General features: G+C 41.9%; 1 protein-coding gene across 1 annotated transcript in view; it reads left to right on the top strand.

The window, feature by feature from the left end:
• LOC110505765 (serine/threonine-protein kinase D1) overlaps nt 1–25337 on the top strand; it is a 50019-nt gene that overhangs the window by 7801 nt on the left and 16881 nt on the right. The window contains 8 exon segments of the mRNA XM_090219343.1: nt 12134–12272; nt 17192–17323; nt 19330–19493; nt 22833–22860; nt 23070–23092; nt 23094–23310; nt 24481–24558; nt 24962–25154. Of these exon segments, the coding sequence (XP_090075469.1) occupies nt 12134–12272; nt 17192–17323; nt 19330–19493; nt 22833–22860; nt 23070–23092; nt 23094–23310; nt 24481–24558; nt 24962–25154 (974 nt within the window).

The following is a 25337-nucleotide window of genomic DNA, read 5'->3' as shown; positions in this document are numbered from 1 at the left end:
GATCAGTTTTATATGCATACAATATACAGTGCCTTGCGAAAGTATTCGGCCCCCTTGAACTTTGCGACCTTTTGCCACATTTCAGGCTTCAAACATAAATATATAAAACTGTATTTTTTTGTGAAGAATCAACAACAAGTGGGACACAATCATGAAGTGGAACGACATTTATTGGATATTTCAAACTTTTTTAACAAATCAAAAACTGAAAAATTGGGCGTGCAAAATTATTCAGCCCCTTTACTTTCAGTGCAGCAAACTCTCTCCAGAAGTTCAGTGAGGATCTCTGAATGATCCAATGTTGACCTAAATGACTAATGATGATAAATACAATCCACCTGTGTGTAATCAAGTCTCCGTATAAATGCACCTGCACTGTGATAGTCTCAGAGGTCCGTTAAAAGCGCAGAGAGCATCATGAAGAACAAGGAACACACCAGGCAGGTCCGAGATACTGTTGTGAAGAAGTTTAAAGCCGGATTTGGATACAAAAATATTTCCCAAGCTTTAAACATCCCAAGGAGCACTGTGCAAGCAATAATATTGAAATGGAAGGAGTATCAGACCACTGCAAATCTACCAAGACCTGGCCGTCCCTCTAAACTTTCAGCTCATACAAGGAGAAGACTGATCAGAGATGCAGCCAAGAGGCCCATGATCACTCTGGATGAACTGCAGAGATCTACAGCTGAGGTGGGAGACTCTGTCCATAGGACAACAATCAGTCGTATATTGCACAAATCTGGCCTTTATGGAAGAGTGGCAAGAAGAAAGCCATTTCTTAAAGATATCCATAAAAAGTGTTGTTTAAAGTTTGCCACAAGCCACCTGGGAGACACACCAAACATGTGGAAGAAGGTGCTCTGATCAGATGAAACCAAAATTGAACTTTTTGGCAACAATGCAAAACGTTATGTTTGGCGTAAAAGCAACACAGCTCATCACACTGAACACACCATCCCCACTGTCAAACATGGTGGTGGCAGCATCATGGTTTGGGCCTGATTTTCTTCAGCAGGGACAGGGAAGATGGTTAAAATTGATGGGAAGATGGATGGAGCCAAATACAGGACCATCCTGGAAGAAAACCTGATGGAGTCTGCAAAAGACCTGAGACTGGGACGGAGATTTGTCTTCCAACAAGACAATGATCCAAAACATAAAGCAAAATCTACAATGGAATGGTTCAAAAATAAACATATCCAGGTGTTAGAATGGCCAAGTCAAAGTCCAGACCTGAATCCAATCGAGAATCTGTGGAAAGAACTGAAAACTGCTGTTCACAAATGCTCTCCATCCAACCTCACTGAGCTCGAGCTGTTATGCAAGGAGGAATGGGAAAAAATGTCAGTCTCTCGATGTGCAAAACTGATTGAGACATACCCCAAGCGACTTACAGCTGTAATCGCAGCAAAAGGTGGCGCTACAAAGTATTAACTCAAGGGGGCTGAATAATTTTGCACGCCCAATTTTTCAGTTTTTGATTTGTTAAAAAAGTTTGAAATATCCAATAAATGTCGTTCCACTTCATGATTGTGTCCCACTTGTTGTTGATTCTTCACAAAAATATACAGTTTTATATCTTTATGTTTGAAGCCTGAAATGTGGCAAAAGGTCGCAAAGTTTAAGGGGGCCGAATACTTTCGCAAGGCACTGTACATACAGTGTACATACAGTATACATACAGTGCATATACAGTATGCATACTTATTTAACTAAGTGAGTGAGCACTCCAGACCCTTGGTTATTCACTGTAAAATGAAAAGTACAGTATAATAACAAGTAGGAATTTCATTTACAGTGAGACATGTTAATTGATTTTGTTCCGGTAATTAGTCTTTATAATAACAATGATTTTATTTTCTCTACTGGTTATGGACGCCCACCCATCATACCCCATGGTACCAATCATTTCGCAGCTCTTTAGTAGCTATCTCTCTAGCTTTCATATCAGACATTCTCTCTTAATGCATGCGTTCAAGTCTAGAGTTATAAAATATTAACTTTCCCCAAATTAATACCGGTTAAAGGGTTCCAGATTTCCTGTTTATTCCCTTCTGATTCTGCAAATTTTCCAACTGATATTTCTGAAAAACCTTGGCATTTGGAGATAGTATACTGGAATTTTGCAACTCTATTCAAATACACTAGTATCCCTGAAGAGTTACATAAATCACATAATAAAAAATAAAAAACGTGGCAGGGTTAGTCTAGACTAGAGAGTTTGCCTTTGAATTGCAATTGTATGTGTTGTGAGCGATTATGTGTACTGCACCTCGTATCACTCTGAGGGCTAAAATAACAGCAATAGCTGCAGCAACAGCTCTTCTATGTCCGCCAGTCATAGGGGTTTGTGTGTACAGAGTGAGGCAGAGAAACAAAAGCCCAGAAGTGTAACAGTATTGACCAGTGGTTGTCACACCACAGCCAGCAATACTCACAGTGAGAAACACATGATAAACCTCTGCTCATACCATACAGGGATAATAACCTGGCTGAAGATGTTTACATTTTAGCAGACACTCTTATCCAGAATGACTTACAGTAGTGAGTGCATACATTGTCATACTCCTACTCTATTTGCCTATAAAAGAAAAAATGACAATACATGACATATTGTATACTGTATCATAAAAACTTTCTTTGAGGACCTAGTTACAACACCTAGTTATAAATTCCTGGTTTACAGGCCACATCAGCCCTGCAAGTCACATTATGCTCGCATGCAAAGTGATGTGTAATTCCTATTGGAATCCAGCCAGAGTGAGGATATCCAACAATTGGAACTTTTAATCAACCTCAACCTGCATTCAGAATGACTGCCAGGGTAGAGCAGATTGATTAATCAAGTAATCTAAACTGGAACAACCATCTTAGTAACGGGGTCCAACATTCTCCTACTTTCTGCTCAATAAAATCATCAAAGTGCTACACTGAACGACAGAAATCATGGCAAAGATATCAACTACTGTACATCAGTACTGTATATGTAAAAGGATGAAGGGAATGATATATACATGTACAAATATATTAAATGTATCATATTACCCAAACTCCTGATGTTAAAGTTTAAACACTGAGGTAAACACTAATGCTCTGGCACTATTTAAAAGAAAGAAAAAAGCATTACAATAAAAAAGCTTATTCAAATTCAGAAGGGTTACAAATAATAATCAATGCACCCTTTCTTCCAAAACGGTTCTTATGTTGTTTAAAGGTAGAAAGAACCCTTTGACTTACAAATAACCCTCGTCTTCTAAAAAGGGTTCTTCAGATGAAAACAGCATTACCCTATCCCTCTGCACAGAACCCTTTTGGGATCCTTTTGAAATGTAATGCTTTGTACAGTCGAGTTTGACAATATCTCACCTTCGGTGGTGACAAGGGCTTGGACAAGTCAGGCAATCTTGAGGCGTCTCTAGCTCTATGTGCTATACTGTGTGTGCTATTTAGTATCGCCCAAGCCACATCCACACCTCTGTCTCTTTATAGGGAGTTCCTTTCCATTTACACAACTCAGTCAGGACTCTGAGCCAAAGACCACACTATCTCTGGGGTAAAGGTGTCAGTTAGTAAACACAAGGAAAGGTATATAGCTTTTTGCATAATGCACTGTATTTTGGGAGTACATGCCATTTCTCATGAGAGGAAGGTGATCCTATAAGATTGTCAGGATTTGTAAGTTGCTATTCGATTGAAATGGTGTCCATTCTATGTGATGCAAGGCTTATATTTACAGTAACTCCATTATTAAAACAAAATAGTCAGCAATATACGCCCACAGTATAGTCGTGAGGTACAGGCACTGGAAACTGATCCTTAACATGAAACAAAAATACATTAACAAAAAGAAGAGGACATTGATATCAGAGCAATGAGCCTGTTATGTGGGTCGTTCCACCAATTTGGTGCCTTTTGAGAAGTGTACTGTAACTTTGAGGGGAAAAAAACTGTTGCTTTAACCTCATTTTAACATTCTGTCATAAAGAGCACATGATCAACTTCATAAAACACAAGTTTTTCCATATCAAGAGGTTAAATAAACTAAAATATATAGATATAGTATTATAGTATACCTGTAAAGTGCCCAAAAAGTTACAGGGTTGACCGTAACAGGTTTGACCATTTTTCATCTTAAATCAGCCATCCCCTTGTGACGGGGGAATGGAGCTTGTTGTGTGCAACCAGGAGGGGCAGAAAATGTATTGCTAAAACATTTCTAGCCTGTCTATCTATGGGTAACAGGGTTGATGTGTTATTCTAGCCTGTCTATCTATGGGTAACAGGGTTGACGTGTTATTCTAGCCTGTCTATCTATGGGTGGCAGGGTTGACGTGTTATTCTAGCCTGTCTATCTATGGGTAACAGGGTTGACGTGTTATTCTAGCCTGTCTATCTATGGGTAACAGGGTTGACGTGTTATTCTAGCCTGTCTATCTATGGGTAACAGGGTTGATGTGTTATTCTAGCCTGTCTATCTATGGGTAACAGGGTTGATGTGTTATTCTAGCCTGTCTATCTATGGGTGGCAGGGTTGACGTGTTATTCTAGCCTGTCTATCTATGGGTGGCAGGGTTGACGTGTTATTCTAGCCTGTCTATCTATGGGTAGCAGGGTTGACGTGTTATTCTAGCCTGTCTATCTATGGGTAGCAGGTTTGACGTTATGTTCAACCCACTCAGTCTTCCACCACAAAACACCAAGAAATGCCTAAAAAGAGTAGAACCAGCTTACCTGCTTTTACGCTATTATTTGACCATCAGATGTTCAATGTTTCTTTTGGGGAAAAAAGTACCGGTAATAGTTTCACAATATTAAAACGGGAGTTCAGATCACGTGACAGGGTTAACCTTAAAATGAGGGACAGTTCAACATTTTTCCTTCAAATGAATCACTAATCACATTAAATAACTAATAATCTTCAGAAATAACTTTTTCAAAGCAACAAAATAACTAGGGCTTTACAATGATGGTGAAAACTTGGAGACATTTTGGGGTTAAGTGGGTTAAACTCTTCCTAGAAGTCCACAGATGGTGCACAGAAGGACATGTGAAAATGTATAATTTTTTGCACTTTATTTTATAAATATTCTTTTTGAATTGTGAATGTGATTGATTCTCCATGTGGTTAATATATTATTATTATTATTATTTCTGGTCACATATACTGGATAGATGCAAAGGGGCACTTTTTTTTATTAACGGGCACTTCGTTGAAAATGTAATGTTGGTGCACAACTTCTACTTAAAATATCAAAGTCACTCATTTGTGTGGAACGACACACGTCCATTTTGAGAGTGCTCGTGTTATTCTTAGTGTTTTTTTCCCCACTCAATTCTGCTTAGTCACTCATTTCCGCAAAACTGTGAAAATTGGATTTGTTTTGATTTGAAATAGGTTGTGTAGTCATTGTGTACTTCCTTTGTCAGAGCAGTATAGCATTTGGTTTTGCTATTCTTGGGCGTTAGTTTAGAAATGTTATGACCACAGTGCATTTAGACACTTCTATCCACTGAGATATATACAGTACTGCTGCAACAGACTGCTCTCCCACCACTTAGACACTTTTTATTCAATTGCAGCTGATGTGCATATTCAATTTTAAATCAGATCATTTCGCCATGATTATACTTGGACTTGGAACTCGACTTAAGCCTTGTTTATACCTGCCGCTAACATGCGTCCTTTGTCTTGATCATATCCGGATTTTGATTGTGCACACATTTTCAGAAATATGTCTACACAATGTATTAAAATGTGTCTCATATCTGTCCACTGTGCCCACATTGTGACCAGATTTCCTGGGCCTATTCCTTCAAAACATTATATTTTTTATTTTAAGACATAATGATAATGATTAAATGGTTTCACTGTCCATATCTGTCTACACTTGTAAGATATCCAGACACAATGCATGCTTGACTACCTCCAGAGCTGGTCATGAATATCTGATCACAATCAGATCAGAATGCATCTTTTAATCGTCTACACCTGTCTGAAAATGTGGGCACAATCAGAATGAGGACAAGATCAAGACAAAGGATGCATGTTAGAACCAGGTATAAACGGGGCTTGAGACACTTATAGCACAGGTTCACTCAGTCATGACTCAATGACATTTTTGAGCTTCACAGTTTGTGTACCATATTGCATTTTTTCATAGCTTTTTTGAATTCATCATGCATTCAACCCTATATTTAGTTAACGAATTCATGAAAACAAAAAAAACACATCCCCACTAACAACAGAGGACCAGACTATTCCTCTCTCAATCCACCTTTTGAAAGAATTATGTTGTTTGACTTTGAAAAGTGACCTTAGTCACAAATATCTTGTTTGAAAACCTCAACAACAAGATTTAAACCTTTGCACAGTGGAGTTTTCTACCAAGGCGTAAGGTGAAAGAAAAGCATAGGTTGATGTTCTCAGAAGGAAGGGCAACTCAATAAGACTAGTCTATGGCGTAGGTGTGAGAGCAGAACGGCAGTTAGAGCTGCATTGGTGATTCACACAGGCTGAATAGCTTTCAGAGGCTATTTCCCCCTCAGCCGACGGACTGAGCCGCAGCTGCTTCTAACAGTGTTAAAAACAGAACTTCAGCTAGCTACGCCACTGACTGCGCCTATTGTTTGAGAGAGAAGACGGCCTCCAAATTGATGTTCTTTGTACATCGCACTTATCCGTAAAAAATATAAAGCAGGAAAATAACAGTGTTGAAAGGCCATCTTGGAAGTGCCACATCAGTCTCCCCAGAGAGGCAATATAGCTAGTACTGTTGCCTGTGAATGTCCTGTACTTTTAAAAGAAGCATTTCTCCCTCATAGGGGGGTAAATGACAAGGTTCAGTCTCTCTCTGCTTTTCTTTTGATGGTTCAGACATTCAGCAGATATATGTGGATCCGTTGTGTCAAATAAATGAATATAATTTCAATCAGGAATCGAGCCTTGGGTTACGCTGCCATGACAACCCTACTGTTACAGTGGGGTTGCTCTCATGGTGACCTCAGTACCACACTTACCTCTGTATATTTTTGTACAGACCTCATTAGAGGCTGACAGGAAAGATATCTACTGCCATTAACTAGGTAGAGAAAATTGAGATATAGATTTGTATTTGCCACACTCTTAGAAATAAGGGTATGGTTAGGGTACAGTACAAATATAAATATACATTTAAAAAAAAAATTATCACATAATGTATCTTCAAATGTACAGATAAACTCTTACATGGTAGGCCTACTGTTCGGTACCTTTTAGGGTACATGTGTGGATAATCTACTATAATGGTACATTTTTGTGCCCAATATTTTGAATATAAAGGGACAATCATCACACACTCAAAAACCACACCCATCATTATCATATTTCCCAGCATGCTCTATTGCAGGTCGATTTTTATTTGTTTGTTTCAATATGTGTTTTTGCATGCACATTGATTGATTGATCTTATGCTACACAAAGATAAATATCATACATTTTTCTAAACTAATCCAATCTGTTAGTATTTGGACTTATTGCACCCGTTACTGAGATAGTTGTTCCCGTTTAGATGGTTTACGTAGTCTCATTTTTTGTTATTCCCTACCTTGGCAGTCATTATAAATGCAGAATTCAGGTGATTAAAAGTTAACATTCATGGATATTCTAACTTTGGCTGGATTCAAATAGGAAATACATATCACTTTACAAGCCAGCATAATGTGACTTGCCTAATGTGGCCTGCAAACCAGGAGTTTCAGACCACTGTGTTGCGGTAAAACTAGGCTGTCAAGTTATCGCCTTATGATATATGTAATGTATTGTCATAAAGAGTTTAATTTCAATGATACATTTTTTATTTAGGCACTCTACAGGACTGAAAGCCATTGAATGCTACAACCATATCTCTATCACAAGCACACAGTCATATGGGCGGTACTGGTAACTCAAAAATGTGTTTGAAAGGCACCCTGGGAAATATGCAAATAAGGCTTTACACCCTACAGTGTTAAAGCAACACCCAAAAACCTTTTTAGAGGTAATTTTTTTGCCACTTAAAAGGAACACACAGCTTTGTCACAGTGGTGGCACCCTAAAAAGTCAAATTTGTACCTTTTCTGAAGGTAAGCTTTTCTACCTGTAGGTTGGAGTCATTAAAACTCATTTTTCAACCACTCCACAAATTTCTTCTTAACAAACTATAGTTTTGGCAAGTTGGTTAGGACATTTACTTTGTGCATGACACAATTAAATTCTCCAACAATTGTTTACAGACAGATTATTTCACTTATAATTCACTGTATCACAATCTAGTGGGTCAGAAGTTTACATACACTAAGTTGACTGTGCCTTTAAACAGCTTGTTAAATTCCAGAAAATGATGCCATGGCTTTAGACGCTTCTGATAGGCTAATTGACATAATTTGAGTCAATTGGAGGTGTACCTGTGGATGTATTTCAAGGCCTACCTTCAAACTCAGTGCCTCTTTGCTTGACATCATGGGAAAATCAAAAGAAGTCAGCAAATTGAAAGAAATTGTATACCTCCACAAGTCTGGTTCATCCTTGGGAGCAATTTCCAAATGCCTGAAGGTACCACTTTCATCTGTACAAACAATAGTACGCAAGTATAAACACCATGGGACCACGCAGCCATCATACCGCTCAGGAATGAGATGCATTCTGTCTCCAAGAGATGAACGTACTTTGGTGCGAAAAGTGCAAATAAATGCACGAACAACAGCAAAGGACCTTGTGAAGATGCTGGAGGAAACAGGTTCAAAAGTATCAGTATCCACAGTAAAACGAGTCCTATATCGACATAACCTGAAAGGCCGCTCAGCAAGGAAGAAGCCACTGCTCCAAAACCGCCATAGAAAGCCAGACTACGGTTTGCAGCTGCACATGGGGACAAAGATTGCACTTTTTGGAGAAATGTCCTCTGGTCTGATGAAACAAAAATAGAACTGTTTGGCCATAATGACCATCGTTATGTTTGGAGGAAAAAGGGGGATGCTTGCAAGCTGAAGAACACCATCCCAACCGTGAAGCACGGGGGTGGCAGCAACATGTTGTGGGGGTGCTTTGCTGCAGGAGGGACTAGTGCGCTTCACAAAATAGATGGCATCGTGAGGGAGGGAAATTATGTGGATATATTGAAGCAACATCTCAAGACATCAGTCAGGAAGTTAAAGCTTGGTCGCAAATGGGTCTTCCAAATGGACAATGACCCCACGCATACTTCCAAAGTTGTGGCAAAATGGCTTAAGGACAACAAAGTCAAGGTATTGGAGTTGCCATCACAAAGTCCTGACCTCAATCCTACAGAACTTTTGTGGACAGAACTGAAAAAGCGTGTGCGAGCAAGGAGGCCTACAAAACTGACTCAGTTACACCAGCTCTATCAGGAGGACTGGGCCAAAATTCACCCAAACTTTTATGGAGAGCTTGTGGAAGGCTACCTGAAATGTTTGACCCAAGTTAAACAAGGCCCACTGGGAATGTGATGAAAGAAATAAAAGCTGAAATAAATCATTCTCTCTACAATTATTCTGACATTTCACATTCTTGAAATATAGTGGTGATCCTAACTGACCTAAGACAGGGAATTTTTACCAGGGTTAAAAGTCAGGAATTGTGAAAACTAAGATGTATGTAAACTTCTGTCTTCAACTGTTTTTACAATTTGGATGCTAATAGATTGCATTTAGTTCAAAGACAATACATACTAATTATAATCAGAAGATAATATTAACATGTAAATATGCTTGGTACGAGAAAAATAAATAATAATTGCAGATTAAATATTGCTGTAATTGAACATTTTACACCCAATGTAGGCTACTGCCCCTTTAAGAGCTAGTGTTGATTTTGTACCCTATTTTGTGATTATCACAAAATATTGTTGCCTTCTCACACTATTCAAACCCCACAATCAAATAAACAGCATATGAAGCTCTCTTAGCCTATAGCTCACATATTGCACACAAATAATCAGAAACATATTGTCAGTACAAAACGCCACACATACTTTTTTTCCCCACGAATCTGAATCATCATCTTCTCACTTTTGCAGAATCAATGAGAGGTGTTATGGCAAGGGAAACGGTGTTGCATAATGTCAAGCCAACCTGGAGAACTTTGTGTACATATTACCTTAAAAAAGTGAGCCGGACCTTGTAATTAAAGTGAACCGAACTCAGACCACCTCTTGCGAAGGTCTCAGTTCGGTTCGTTTCGGGGGCTCTTTTAAGTGGTCTGAGTTCCTTTTGGAGTGTTCACATGGCACAACAAATTTGGGTTGACAAAAATTGTCTGAATGTGACCAAGTGTGAAAACATGCTAAAATGTGTGATATTGCTACTAAGACGCATTATTCACAATAGGATTAGCTAACATATTAGACTCATAGTACAATTGTGAGATGCTTAACTTCTTTTTATGATAGAGATATGTTAATTTCCATGCCACTTGAAGTCTTCTTTCTTTTTGTCTTAGACAATATTTGGAATATATTATCATTGTTTATTCTCATTGATAAAAAAAAATCTACTAGGTATTTTTCCCTCTAGCTGTTTCTGTTGCATCGTTATCCTCAGGTGCTCCCTTTGCAAAACATATCATTATCTCTCAGAGTTATTACAATAATAATATTGCAACAGTCCATTTCGGTGTTACTTTGTGACTAGTCTAAGGGTAACAGTTGATCAAATGACTGTATCCATGGATGTGTGTGTGTGTGTGTGTGTGTGTGTGTGTGTGATGTGAGCTTGGCTAGATGGTGAAGTAGTGGAATTGGCTACATGCTGTAACCTAGCTCATCAGAGTAGATCAATAACGGGTTATGCACAGCAGTGGTTCCCTCACCACACTACACAGGTCAGTCAATATGTTGCTCTTTTCTTTGACATTGGATTGATTGGCAGGCTGTTATTCCTAAAACTGTTTTGTAACTAACCACAGAAATAGTGTTTAAACGTAGTGCAAGTAGTTTGACTTTGGATAGATTAGTGAAAACTGACCTTGAGAAATCCAGTGTTAATTAATGTGGGCTCCGTGGCAACAGACTGTTTGGTTTAACACCTACCCTACATTTACCAAAGGAAGACAATTGCCATGTCTGTTTGTTGGCTATAGGCTTCTGCCACTTGGTAAAGACTGTATATAACATATTATAAGCTGCATAATAAGACATAATAAGGGCTCGTAACATGCTTATAACAGTCTGCATCATTATCGGGCTCCATAATCAGCAGAGTAAAAACAATTTGAGGAGGCATATTACTTAGCTGTGACTTGCATTACTACTGAATGGAGGCTGTGATGAACAGCTTTGTAAATATCCCTGAAGAACCATTGGAGCTACTCAGTAATGCGCTAGTATATTTATTACATAATTGTCAGTTTGGTATCAGACAGTACAGTATCATCAATTGTGAAAATTTGAACTATGGGCTCTCTAAATTGAATTTAGAGACAACATCACTGTTCCTCTAAATGTTATAAGGTTAATGTAATCAAAATCATATCAAAGTTTATTGGTCAGGTACACAGATTTGCAGGTGTTGTATGTAGTAGCAGGTGCAGTGAAATGCTTACGTTACTAGTTCCAACAGTTCAGTCGAATGTCTAGCAAATACAATACTAATACACAAATAAAATAAAACAATGAACAACGAAATGTCAGAACAAGTCCAATGAACTCTCCACGTAGATATATTAGAGTGAGCAGTGTCAGAATCCAGAATATAAATACATGGTGTGTATAGACCGTATTTAACTTGAAAAGAAAATGGTATGTACAGTAGCATGTATATTAGGGTGAGCTATGTGGAGAATAGCGTACACTATAGCGTACACTATAGCGTACACTCTGTCCTAGTCTGCTGTGTGACATGCCCCCAGAAGGGTCTCTATTGAGACTGCTGTCTTCTTGGGTTGCATACAAACAAAGCAGAAAAGGGCCTCTTTAATGTGACAATTAAACATAATGTTTTATAATAGTTTGAAAGGAAATAATTGTACATTTCTCTCCACTAAGTCAACAAGCAATATAACAACAAATTGGGTTTGAACAGACCTCTAGTCAACCAAACAAGAAAACCTATCAAATGTTAACCAATGGCAGCTACTCTTTTTGTCTCTCCCACACAGTTACCCGAGTGTGGCTTCTATGGGATGTATGACAAGATCCTGCTGTTCCGCCACGACCCAGGCTCAGAGAACATCCTCCAGCTGGTGAAATGTGCTACAGACATCACAGAGGGAGACCTGGTTGAGGTGGTCCTGTCAGGTAAGACCAATGTTCACTACACAATACACACTACCTGGTTGAGGTGGTCCTGTCAGGTAAGACCAGTGTTCACTACACAATACACACTACCTGGTTGAGGTGGTCCTGTCAGATAAGACTACACACTAGAATAGGGTTGTGTCCGTTAGCCCAAAACGGAAGAAAATAAACTGAGATAGGGAGGAAATAGCCAAACTTGACCAATAGGAAACATTTGTTTTGGTTTTCAGTTTCCCTAATGAAAATGATCCCTCCTTAGAAGGTCACGCATGGCACAACCTTATCTTCATCATTTAAAGTGGAACTTCTCAACATGCAGACAGTGTTCCTCTGGATTTGAGTATGCAGCATGCTCCTGTTTGAGGGTGAGTTCTGTTCACCTGTGTTCTTTTTGCATATAGGCTACATTCATTTAACCTTTGTCCACAGTATATTAACGCATATCAATAATGCAGATCATATCACCGCCACCTTACCGGCCACCCTAGACCCACTTCAGTTTGCATACCACCCCAACAGGTCCACAGATGACGCAATCGCCATCACACTGCACACTGCCCTATCCCATCTGGACAAAAATAATACGTACTGTATGTAAGAATGCTGTTCATTGACTACAGCTCAGCACCATAGTAACCTACAAGCTTATCATCAAGCTGGAGGCCCTGGGTCTCAACCCCTCCCTGTGCAACTGGGTCCTGGACTTTCTGACGGGCCGCACCCAGGTGGTGAAGGTAGGAAACAACATCTCCACTTTGCCTCAACACTGGGGCCCCACAAAGGTGTCTGCTCAGCCCTCTCCTGTACTCCCTGTTCACCCACGACTGCACGGCCATGCACGCCTTCAACTCAATCATCAAGTTTGCAGACAACACAACAGTAGTGGTCTTGATCACCAACAATGACGAGACAGCCTACAGGGAGGAGGTGAGGGCACTCAGAGTGTGGTGTCAGGAAAACAAACTTTCACTTAACGTCTACAAAACAAAGGAGATGATCGTGGACTTCAGGAAACTGCAGAGGGAGCAGCCTCCTATCCACATCGACGGGACAGCAGTGGAGAAGGTGGAAAGTTTTAAGTTCCTGGGCGTACACATCACAGACAAACTGAAATGGTCCACCCAGACAGACTGTGTGGTGAAGAAGGCGCAACAGCGTCTCTTCAACCTCAGGAGGCTGAAGAAATTTTTTGTCACCCAAAACCCTGACATACTTTTACAGATGCACAATCGAGAGCATCCTGTCGGCTGTATCACAGCCTGGTACGGCAACTGTACCGCCCTCCACTTCAAGGCTCTCCAGAGGGTGGTGCGTTCTGCACAACGCATCACCGGGGGCAAACTACCTGCCCTCCATGACACCTACAGCACCCGATGTCACAGGAAGGCCAAAAAGATCATCAAGGACAACAACAACCCGAGGCAGTGCCTGTTCGCACTGCTATCATCCAGAAGGCGAGGTCAGTACAGGTGCCTCAAAGCTGGGACCAAGAGACTGAAAAACAGCTTCTATCTCAAGGCCATCAGACTGCTAAACAGCAATCACTAACTCAGAGAGGCTGCTGCCTACATTGAGACCCAATCACTGGACACTTTAATAAATTGATCACTAGTCACTTTAAACAATGCCACTTTAATAATGTTTACATATCTTACATTACTGATATCACATGTATATACTGTATTTTATACCATCTACCTCAACTTGCCTATGCCACTTGGCCATCGCTCATCCATATACTTATATGTACATATTCTCATTCATCCCTTTAGATTTGTGTGTATAAGGTTGTTGGGGAATTGTTAGATTACTTGTTAGATATTAATGCACTGTTGGAACTAGAAGCACAAGCATTTCACTACACTGACATTAACATCTTCTAACCATGTGCATGTGACCAATAAAATTGGATTTGATCTGATTTGATTTGCAATTGAACATAGGCCTATTGCATTCACTGGTTCTATTCAGCTCTCCTTTCTGTCAGTTATGTAGCCTCTGGAATAGACCAGTTGACATAGGGAAGAGAGGTGAACTCTCCTTTGAACCCTTGAGGTTGAATAACAGCAGAGCATCTCCAAAGCATCTCCATAATAGCAGCTTGAAAAGGAGGAGAGAGATGTTACCCAGAGTAATGGACTAATCAGACGACACAATGATAATAGTGAGGACATAATGTTACTATGAAATGGATTTACATGACATAAGCTTGTGTGTATTCAGTGTGCTTGGCTAATAGCTATATGGTTAAGTCAGTCAACACAACAGACAAGAACATGAACAACTGTCTGCATGACAAATACAGAACTATAGTGCATGTAGCTGCTGGCTTTATCCACATATCCAGAGTGGCGCAGCGGTCTTAGGCACTGCATCTCAGTGTAAGAGGTGTCACTACAGTCTCTGGTTCAAGGCCAGGCTGTATCACATCTGGCTGTGATTGGGAACCCCATAGGGGCACAATTGGCGCAGCGTCGTCCAGGGTTTGGCCAGGGTAGGTCGTCATTGTAAGTAAGAATTTGTTCTTAACGTACTTGCCTAGTTAAATAAATAATAATAAAAACTCTAGAAGGTTACCTGCCAATCAGAACAGGTTAAGGTCTAGACATTTGGAGCTATCCCAATATGCACATTTACCAAAGACAGTAAGCTCTCAGATGCCCCTCTCTTGTGAAATAATATGGAAATAACAAAACAGTAAGTTGTCTATGTGTGTCCAGTGATGTCCCTCCCCACTTGGCACAGATGTCTATTCCACGTTGTTTCAATTGAATTGAAACGACGTGGAAACAACATTGATTCAACCAGAGTGATCAGTGGGTTTGCTTTGTTTTGGCAGTGTTCTGCCCCTCTCCACCCGCTCCCCTTGTTGTGGACAGTTTAAATGCCTCACCCGGTGAGAAATCAGTGGTGGGCTTATCTTAGCTCAGGAGTAGGACGTGATCCAAGTATCAATCTTGACACTGGTAAAGTGTTTTTCTAAACACTTGGCAGGCTTTCTCTTCCCCCTCTGTGTGTTACAGTATGGCAGGTCATTTAGTTGTGTCTGTGGTACAGCGACAGGGGAGACATGGGGTAGAACGACACCTCTGTTACCTTGGCTACACGCCTCACTGGAAAGGTGACGGCTCAGGTGATTTAGTGATTTACACGCCCAGATGCACAGATTCTCATATACATGCTCCCCGACATCTGTCATGACACTTTTTAATGACACACTCAACAGCTGATAGATCAGTGAGCACACTAAAAGAAACGCAGGGAAAACCTTACAACTGTCAGAAAGAAGAAGTGAAGACGAGACAGTCTGTGGTTATTAATTGTGGTCATTTCCACCTAGGTGGCTGATCTGAAAAAAATGTGTCCTCTGTTGACTGTGGTGTGTTGACATGTGTTTCTGTGTCTGTTTCTGCATCAGCCAGGTAGCGCAAAGTGAATCACAACAGAGAACTGCATTGATTCTAATGTATAGCTATTGTGTTATGTTATGGTCACGTGTTGTAAAGGTTCACATTGGTATGTCTTACTGCACAGGTATTTATTTGTGTACTACTGTCTTTATTCAGTTAATCTCAGCTTATGCTCACACTCACATTTGAGACAAGATATAACCTTCTTCTGTTCCTTAATCTTGATAAGTCTGAGACAGTGTGAGTGTGATCATGATAAAATAGAGCTGCTGCTATAAACGCTTCCCAACTTGACAGATCCAGTACACTTGAGCTCCATTGAACTCATCAATAAAATCATTCATTCCCTTCACAGATGATCACTTGGGTTAAATCTCCTACGTACAAGGAGAAATAAAAATGCTTATGGTTGGTAAATGAACATTACGGTATGTTACACTGCATCCCAGAGAGTAGTTTTCACCAGTCAGTCTTGCTGTCAAAGATCTCACATTTTGTGTTTCCTCATTTGAGCTTTTCAACTTCAAGAGCAAGTTAATTAGTGTGAAGGTGGATAGGATGCTAAAACCACTTTTTCTGTCATCAGCATGAGGGTGTGAACAGCGTACGTTTGTTACGTTGGCGCAGGATGCGTCTGGATGCAAGCAGGGGCGTGTACACCATACTGTAAACATAAATATGGAAGAGAGGAAGAACTCAACTTGAACTCTGTCCTATGAGAATGCTTTCTGCCCTGTTTGTACACTGAAATTTGCCACACTGTAAGACTTTTTGCCATTGTGGAAGAGTCAAATGATCAATACTGTACCATACTGGAATGTAGATACACTGTGTATCATGTGAGCAGTCTTTACCACCGCAGTAAAGTTTGTGTTCTTGTAGTCTGCTGTATTAAGCAAGCCACTAGAACTACTAATTTGACATAGGAACACATTTTAAAATGCAAATAAACATATGTAGATTAAGACTACCTAGACTCCACATTCACATACACACTAATTTTCTGAAGCATGTAATGACAGTTTACACGTTGTTAAACTTCCAAACATATATTGGCCTTTAAACAAAAGGCAAAACAATAATTTGAATAAATTGAAGCAGTTTACCCAGCAGAATGGCTAATCAGAATGTATTCTACTTGAGCGTGCTGAGACAAGCATGTTGGTGGGGAGATATGTGTGTTTGATGAGGCAGTCTACTCTCATGCTGTGCTCTCCACTCTATCCCATTGGCCCAATGCAGCCTAACTGTACCAGCCAATCAGAAAATCACAACTCCATATGCAGCAAAAAGCCTTGGTTACCTCAACATATACAAATACTGTACCAGGGAACAGCCATTCATTTTGAATTGTACATCCATTGAAAACACGGTCCCACTACACTACTATTATATCACTATTCACAGAATACAACTCAGTTCTTGAGTACTGTTTAAATCTAGGAGTGTGAGGAAAATGTTGGAATTGAACCATTGACTATTGTTGTCGTTGTCGTTGTCCTGTTCTAGCCTCTGCCACAGTGGAGGACTTCCAGATCCGTCCCCATGGCTTGTTTGTCCACTCCTACCGGTCCCCTGCCTTCTGTGACCACTGTGGAGAGATGCTGTGGGGCCTAGTGAGACAGGGTCTCAAGTGTGAAGGTAGGTACTGTATAGAAGGAGCTCTGGTCTGCGTCTCAAGTGGCACCCTATTCCCCATATAGTGCACTACTTTTGACCAGAGCTCTGGTGAGAAGTAGTGCACTTTGTAGGGAATAGGGTACAATTTTGGACACCGCCGTGGACCTATTTCAACAAATGTAATTAGGTTCCAGCCACTCTGACACCATTACATAACTCTCTAAGAGGGGATATTATCAGGGTACATTGGATACAGGCCACTCAGGTGTACTCTGGTCCGAAGAGGTCTCTTCAGGGTCCACGATGAGCAGCAAAGTCCCTGCTTGAAGAGTGTTGGGAAGAAGAAAACAATTTGTCTTCTGTCAGGCTGGAGGCAGTTGGAAAGTGGTTGGAAAGGTCGTGCATAGAGGGGATGAAGGTACACACAATAGTCTAACATGTATAAAAGTATTACATAATGTGGTGTCTGACTGGAATTTCAACAATCCATGAATGACTTGTTCCATTAGATGACTCCTACTTATACTGAACACAAATCTAAATGCAACATGCAACAATTTCAAAGATTTTACGTTCATATAAGGAAATCAATCAATTGAAATAAATTCATTAAGCCCAAATCTATGGATTTCACTGTTGGTCACTGATACCTTAAAAAAAAGTAATGGCGTGGATCAGAAAACCAGTCAGTTTCTGGTGTGACCACCATTTGCCACATGCAGCGCAACACCTCTCGTCCACATAATGTTGATCAGGCTGGTGATTGTGGCCTGAGGAATGTTGTTCCACTCATCTTCAATGGCTGTGCGAAGTTGCTGGATATTGGTGGGAACAAGCTGTCATCACGTCAATCCAGAGCATACCCATACATGTTCAATGCGTGACATGTCTGGTGAGTATGCAGGCCGTGGAAGAACTGGGACATTTTCAGCTTACAAGAATTGTGTAGTGATCCTTGCGACATGGGGCCATGCATTATCATGCTGAAACATGAGGTGATGGCGGCGGATGAATGGCACGACAATGGGCCACAGGATCTTGTCAGGATATCTATATGCATTCAAATTGTCATCAATAAAATGCATTGTGTTTGTTGTCCATAGTTTATGTTCGTTGTCCGTAGCATAACCCCACCGCCACCATGGGGAACTCTGTTCACAACGTTGACATCAGCAAACCGCTCACCCACATGACGCCATACATACTGTCTGCCATCTGCTCGGTACAGTTGAAACCGGGATTCATCTGTGAAGAACACACTTCTCCAGCGTACCAGTGGCCATTAAAGGTGAGCATTTGCCCATTGAAGTCGGTTATGACGCTGAGCTGCAGTCAGGTCAAGACCCTAAGGACAACGAGAATGCAGATGAGATTCCCTGAGACAGAAATGCAAAAATTCTTCGGTTATGCAAACCCACTGATTCACCAACTGTCTGGGTGGTTGTTCTCAGATGACCCCGCAGGTGAATAAGCCGGATGTGTGGGTCCTGGGTTGGCGTGGTTACACGTGGTCTGCAGTTTTGAGGCCGGTTGAATGTACTGCCAAATTCTCTAAAACAATGTTGAAGCTGGCTAATAGTAGATAAATGAACATTAAATTATCTGGCAACTGCTCTAGTGGGCATTCCTGCAGTCAGCATGCCAATTGCACGCTCCCTCAAAACCTGAGACATCTATGGCAATGCACCTGTGTAATGATCATGCTGTTTAATCAGCTTCTTGATATGCCACACCTGTCAGATGGATGGATTACCTTGGCAAATAAGAAATGCTCACTAACAGGAATGTCAACAAGTTTGTGCACCACATTTGAGAGAAATAAGCTTTCTGTGTGTATGAAACATTTATGGGATCTTTTATTTCAGTTCATGAAACATGGGACCAACAGTTGACATGTTCCATTTATATTTTTATTCAGTGTAGTTCCACAAAGACAGTCTCTCACAAGTTTGATGCAAGTATAAAAATGACCACGTTACACGTGAACTCACCTTTGCTCTGAAACCGTCTGTTTCTCTCCCCTGAAGGTTGTGGTCTGAACTATCACAAGCGCTGTGCCTTTAAAATCCCAAATAACTGCAGTGGTATCCGCAAGCGGAGGTTGTCCAATGTCTCTCTGACCGGTTTGACCACACTGACCACCACACGGTCTAATGAACCTTCGCCTTTCACCTCCGACGAGGCCTTACTGGTGAGTTTATCCTGGTTGCTGGTGAGTTTACCCTGATTACTGGTGAGTTTACCCCTGGTTACTGGTGAGTTTACCCCTGTTTACTGGTGAGTTTACCCCTGGATACTGGTGAGTTTACCCTGGTTACTGGTGAGTTTACCCCTGGTTACTGGTGAATTTACCCTGGTTACTGGTGAGTTTACCCCTGGTTACTGGTGAGTTTACCCCTGGTTACTGGTGAGTTTATCCCTGGTTACTGGTGAGTTATTCCCTGGTTACTGGTGAGTTTACCCTGGTTACTGGTGAGTTTATCCTGGTTACTGGTGAGTTTACCCTGATTACTGGTGAGTTTACCCCTGGATACTGGTGAGTTTACCCTGGTTACTGGTGAGTTTACCCCTGGTTACTGGTGAGTTTACCCTGATTACTGGTGAGTTTATCCTGGTTACTGGTGAGTTTACCCCTGGTTCCTGGTGAGTTTACCCCTGGTTACTGGTGAGTTTACCCCTGGATACTGGTGAGTTTACCCTGGTTACTGGTGAGTTTACCCCTGGTTACTGGTGAGTTTACCCTGGTTACTGGTGAGTTTATCCTGGTTACTGGTGAGTTTACCCCTGGTTACTGGTGAGTTTACCCTGGTTACTGGTGAGTTTATCCCTGGTTACTGGTGAGTTATCCCCTGGTTACTGGTGAGTTTACCCTGGTTACTGGTGAGTTTATCCTGGTTACTGGTGAGTTTACCCCTGGTTACTGGCGAGTTTATCCCTGGTTACTGGTGAGTTATCCCCTGGTTACTGGTGAGTTTACCCTGGTTACTGGTGAGTTTATCCTGGTTACTGGTGAGTTTACCCTGATTACTGATGAGTTTACCCCTGGATACTGGTGAGTTTGCCCTGGTTACTGGTGAGTTTACCCCTGGTTACTGGGTAGTTTATCCTGGTTACTGGTGAGTTTACCCTTGGTTACTGGTGAGTTTATCCTGGTTACTGGTGAGTTTACCCTGGTTACTGGTGAGTGTATCCCTGGTTACTGGTGAGTTTACCCCTGGTAACTGGTGAGTTTATCCCTGGTTACTGGTGAGTTTACCCCTGGTTACTGGTGAGTTTACCCCTGGTTACTGGTGAATTTACCCCTGGATACTGGTGAGTTTATCCCTGGTTACTGGCGAGTTTACCCCTGGTTACTGGTGAGTTTACCCTGGTTACTGGTGAGTTTACCCCTGGTTACTGGTGAATTTACCCCTGGATACTGGTGAGTTTACCCCTGGTTACTGGTGAGTTTACCCCTGGTTACTGGTGAGTTTACCCTGGTTACTGGTGAGTTTATCCTGGTTACTGGTGAGTTTACCCCTGGTTACTGGTGAGTTTACCCCTGGTTACTGGTGAGTTTATCCCTGGTTACTGGTGAGTTATTCCCTGGTTACTGGTGAGTTTACCCTGGTTACTGGTGAGTTTACCCTGATTACTGGTGAGTTTACCCCTGGATACTGGTGAGTTTACCCTGGTTACTGGTGAGTTTACCCCTGGTTACTGGTGAGTTTACCCTGGTTACTGGTGAGTTTATCCTGGTTACTGGTGAGTTTACCCCTGGTTACTGGTGAGTTTACCCCTGGTTACTGGTGAGTTTACCCCTGGATACTGGTGAGTTTACCCTGGTTACTGGTGAGTTTACCCCTGGTTACTGGTGAGTTTACCCTGGTTACTGGTGAGTTTATCCCTGGTTACTGGTGAGTTTATCCCTGGTTACTGGTGAGTTATCCCCTGGTTACTGGTGAGTTTACCCTGGTTACTGGTGAGATTATCCTGGTTACTGGTGAGTTTACCCCTGGATACTGGTGAGTTTACCCTGGTTACTGGTGAGTTTACCCCTGGTTACTGGTGAGTTTACCCTGGTTACTGGTGAGTTTATCCTGGTTACTGGTGAGTTTACCCCTGGTTACTGGCGAGTTTATCCCTGGTTACTGGTGAGTTATCCCCTGGTTACTGGTGAGTTATCCCCTGGTTACTGGTGAGTTTATCCTGGTTACTGGTGAGTGTACCCTGATTACTGGTGAGTTTACCCCTGGATACTGGTGAGTTTGCCCTGGTTACTGGTGAGTTTACCCCTGGTTACTGGGTAGTTTATCCTGGTTACTGGTGAGTTTACCCTGGTTACTGGTGAGTTTACCCCTGGTTAGTGGTGAATTTACCCCTGGATACTGGTGAGTTTATCCCTGGTTACTGGCAAGTTTACCCCTGGTTACTGGTGAGTTATCCCCTGGTTACTTGTGAGTTTATCCTGGTTACTGGTGAGTTTACCCTGATTACTGGTGAGTTTACCCCTGGATACTGGTGAGTTTACCCTGGTTACTGGTGAGTTTACCCCTGGTTACTGGTGAGTTTACCCTGGTTACTGGTGAGTTTATCCTGGTTACTGGTGAGTTTATCCCTGGTTACTGGTGAGTTTATCCCTGGTTACTGGTGAGTTATCCCCTGGTTACTGGTTAGTTTACCCTGGTTACTGTTGAGATTATCCTGGTTACTGGTGAGTTTACCCTGATTACTGGTGAGTTTACCCCTGGATACTGGTGAGTTTACCCTGGTTACTGATGAGTTTACCCCTGGTTACTGGTGAGTTTACCCTGGTTACTGGTGAGTTTATCCTGGTTACTGGTGAGTTTACCCCAGGTTACTGGCGAGTTTATCCCTGGTTACTGGTGAGTTATCCCCTGGTTACTGGTGAGTTTACCCTGGTTACTGGTGAGTTTATCCTGGTTACTGGTGAGTTTACCCTGATTACTGGTGAGTGTATCCCTGGTTACTGGTGAGTTTACCCCTGGTTACTGGTGAGTTTACCCCTGGTTACTGGTGAGTTTACCCTGGTTACTGGTGAGTTTACCCCTGGTTACTGGTGAGTTTACCCTGGTTACTGGTGAGTTTCCCCCTGGTTACTGGTGAGTTTACCCCTGGTTACTGGTGAGTTTACCCTGGTTACTGTGGGTCATCATGAAGAGCTACACACACACACATGTGCATGCTCACACGAGCATGGATGGACGCACGGACCCAGGCACACACACACACACACAGACGCAGACACACACACACACACCATAGATTACTACAGTACATGCCTACACATTCCCAACCTCTCAATGGCAAATTGTTGAATTATGATGAGTAGCATGTTCCTAATATAAAGGACCTGATGTGATTATGAAGGCCTTTGTGGCTGGTTGTTTTCATTATGAATTCTGTTGGAGCAGGTCTTTACTCCAGCAGCAGTCAGGCATGTGTGTGAATATTGTTATGGTTTAACTCTGATCTCTCTCTTCACCTCCTCCCTGTGTGTGTCCCTGTTCTCTCCTCGCTGCATGCTCAGTCTCCTGTCAGTCCCGGCATGGAGGTAGGTACCCCAATACTCTGCCCTCACGTATTGCAGTATCAATACGCCTATTATCACCAGAAGCACATCGCTGTTTCCCTGTTTTTGTGTCATATGCCAAAATAAGACAAATAAGACAAAGAAAGGGGATTGAATAATATAATTTTAGTTTAGGTTGTTGTTGCTTGTGATCTGTTACCTACCATGTGCCTTGCTCTGAGTGGGGCATCAGAGCAACACTGACTAGTCTACCCTGTTTACCCTCCACAGCAGAAGACACAGACAGACTTCTTTTCTGGCAGAGAGAGAAGGTCCTCTTCCTACATCGGCCGGCCTATAGAGTTAGACAAAATCCTCCTGTCCAAAGTTAAGGTGCCTCACACCCTTGTCATCCACTCCTACACACGCCCCACCGTCTGCCAGCACTGCAAGAAGCTACTCAAGGGCCTGTTCCGTCAAGGCCTGCAATGCAAAGGTACCGTAGGGGTTCAGAGAAACTTGAGATAATGAGAGAGGTTACCAGTGGTTGGTCGGAGGTGGGGATGATAGTGAGTCACACAGTACATACTGTAATAATGTGTGACTCACCTGTGGGCTTTCGCCAGCTCAATATTATTATGGTATTATTTTTGGAAATCTCAAGACTCTGTTGTCACAGAGTTGGCAAAGCTAACAGATGGCAGTTGTTTCTACCTCAAGCTTTCTTTGTGACATCTTAAATAACTATTGTGGCCTGATTAATAGATAGCCCTGTAACTTTATAATTACATGGTAACTGCAAATGCAGAAACAGTGTTGTGACTACCATAGACATATAATATAATTCACAGATGTACTGTAACTCTATGGTTACTACAGTGTACACAAGAATATGTCAATCGTTATTTGAATATGTTGGTAACCCATTGTATACAAGTGATAACGCCCTCAACGCTGCTGTTTGGAGGAAATATTGGAACGGTTGGCCGGCCCTCGACTTAGTCTCGGGTGTAACACACTAGGCGAAGTGGGTGCGGAGTCAGGTGCAGGAGGCACTCTCCACGAAACTGGGTATAATAAAACAAATGCCCAAAACAGGTAACTAAACAACACGCACTACCACACATCACACAGTGGGGAAAAGAACCAAGCCCGCACAAAGAGCAAGCGGGCCTACCGGCTTAAATAGCCCAACTCAAAATGTAAACAAGAAACAGGTGAAACAAATCAGACAAAACCAACAGAAAATGAAAAAGGGATCGGTGGTAGTTAGTAGGCCGGTGACGACGACCGCCTAGCGCCACCCGAACAGGAAGTGGAGCCACCTTCGGTAGGAGTCGTGACATCGGGCTTAACAACACCCGTTCCAATAGTATATCCTCCAAACACCGGCTTCTCGGACATTATCACTTCAATAGAGTTGTACTTTATATATTCAGCAGAACAGAGTGTGATAGTATCGTGTGTGAGACGTAGGTAGTACTAGGTACTCTAGCAGACAGATAAGGGTCTGTTTGTACTCGCAGTGCTATTAGACAGGTTTCATATGGACAGGCCATCTCTCTCTCTTTCTCTCTCTCTCTCTCTCTCTCTCTCCTTTCTCTATCTTTCTCCTTCCCATCTTACACACTCTCTCACTCTCTCTGTTTCTCTCTCACGGTTACAGATTGCAAATTCAACTGTCATAAACGATGTGCGCCCAAAGTGCCAAACAACTGCCTTGGAGAAGTGTCTAAAACTGAAGGCAAGTTTCACTTTAGATAGTCATTTGCTTTAAGTGTGGCAGATTTTTCCTAGTAAGTGGTGGTCCATCTCATGTAGTTTCCAAGAAATGTCACAGGATTGAGATATTTTTCTTTCAATTCTGCAACATTTACTTCAGTTATGAGAGACTGTAGGAAGAGAATCATATATAGGACACCAGCTGAATTCTTGGAAGTACCAGAATATTCCTTGAAATATCAACAGAATTATGACTGTGAAATGATGTCACTGTTTTATTTAAAAATCTCTCCCACACTACCACTACCGCTTTTCGTTCCTTATTTCTTCTTTTAAAAAACAGGGTTTCTCTGATATACTTCATTTTCTACTATTCTCTTTGTCTACACCTTGTGTGTTTCCACCTGTTGCTCCTCCTCCTCCAGATCTGCTGAGCTCAGGGGCGGAGTCTGATGTGGGGATGGGGGAGGGTTGTGACGACCACGACAGTGACATGAACAGTGGTCTGATGGATGACATGGAGGAGGCCATAGTGCCTGACTCGGGCCTGCTGGAGGCTGGCCATGGGGAAATGGGAGACCTCCATGACCCAGAGGATGACTGCAACAGGGCTATAAGGTGATTGACTGGGCCTGGGACTAGGACAGGGGGACCCCCAATGGCTATGGCTGTGGATATGTACAGTAGTCATAGGTCCTGTTAAAATGTCCATTCTAGCATACTGCTTAGAATGAAGCAATTTACCCCGGCTCAACCCTTACCCTACCCATAACCCTAGCCCTAGCTTCATGTCCACATTCC

Source organism: Oncorhynchus mykiss, chromosome 25 (genome assembly GCF_057628025.1).
Source record: "Oncorhynchus mykiss isolate SJ-2025 chromosome 25, ASM5762802v1, whole genome shotgun sequence".
NCBI lineage: Eukaryota > Metazoa > Chordata > Actinopteri > Salmoniformes > Salmonidae > Oncorhynchus > Oncorhynchus mykiss.
Note: the sequence above shows the minus strand (reverse complement) of the source record. Positions and strands in the feature narration are given on the sequence as shown.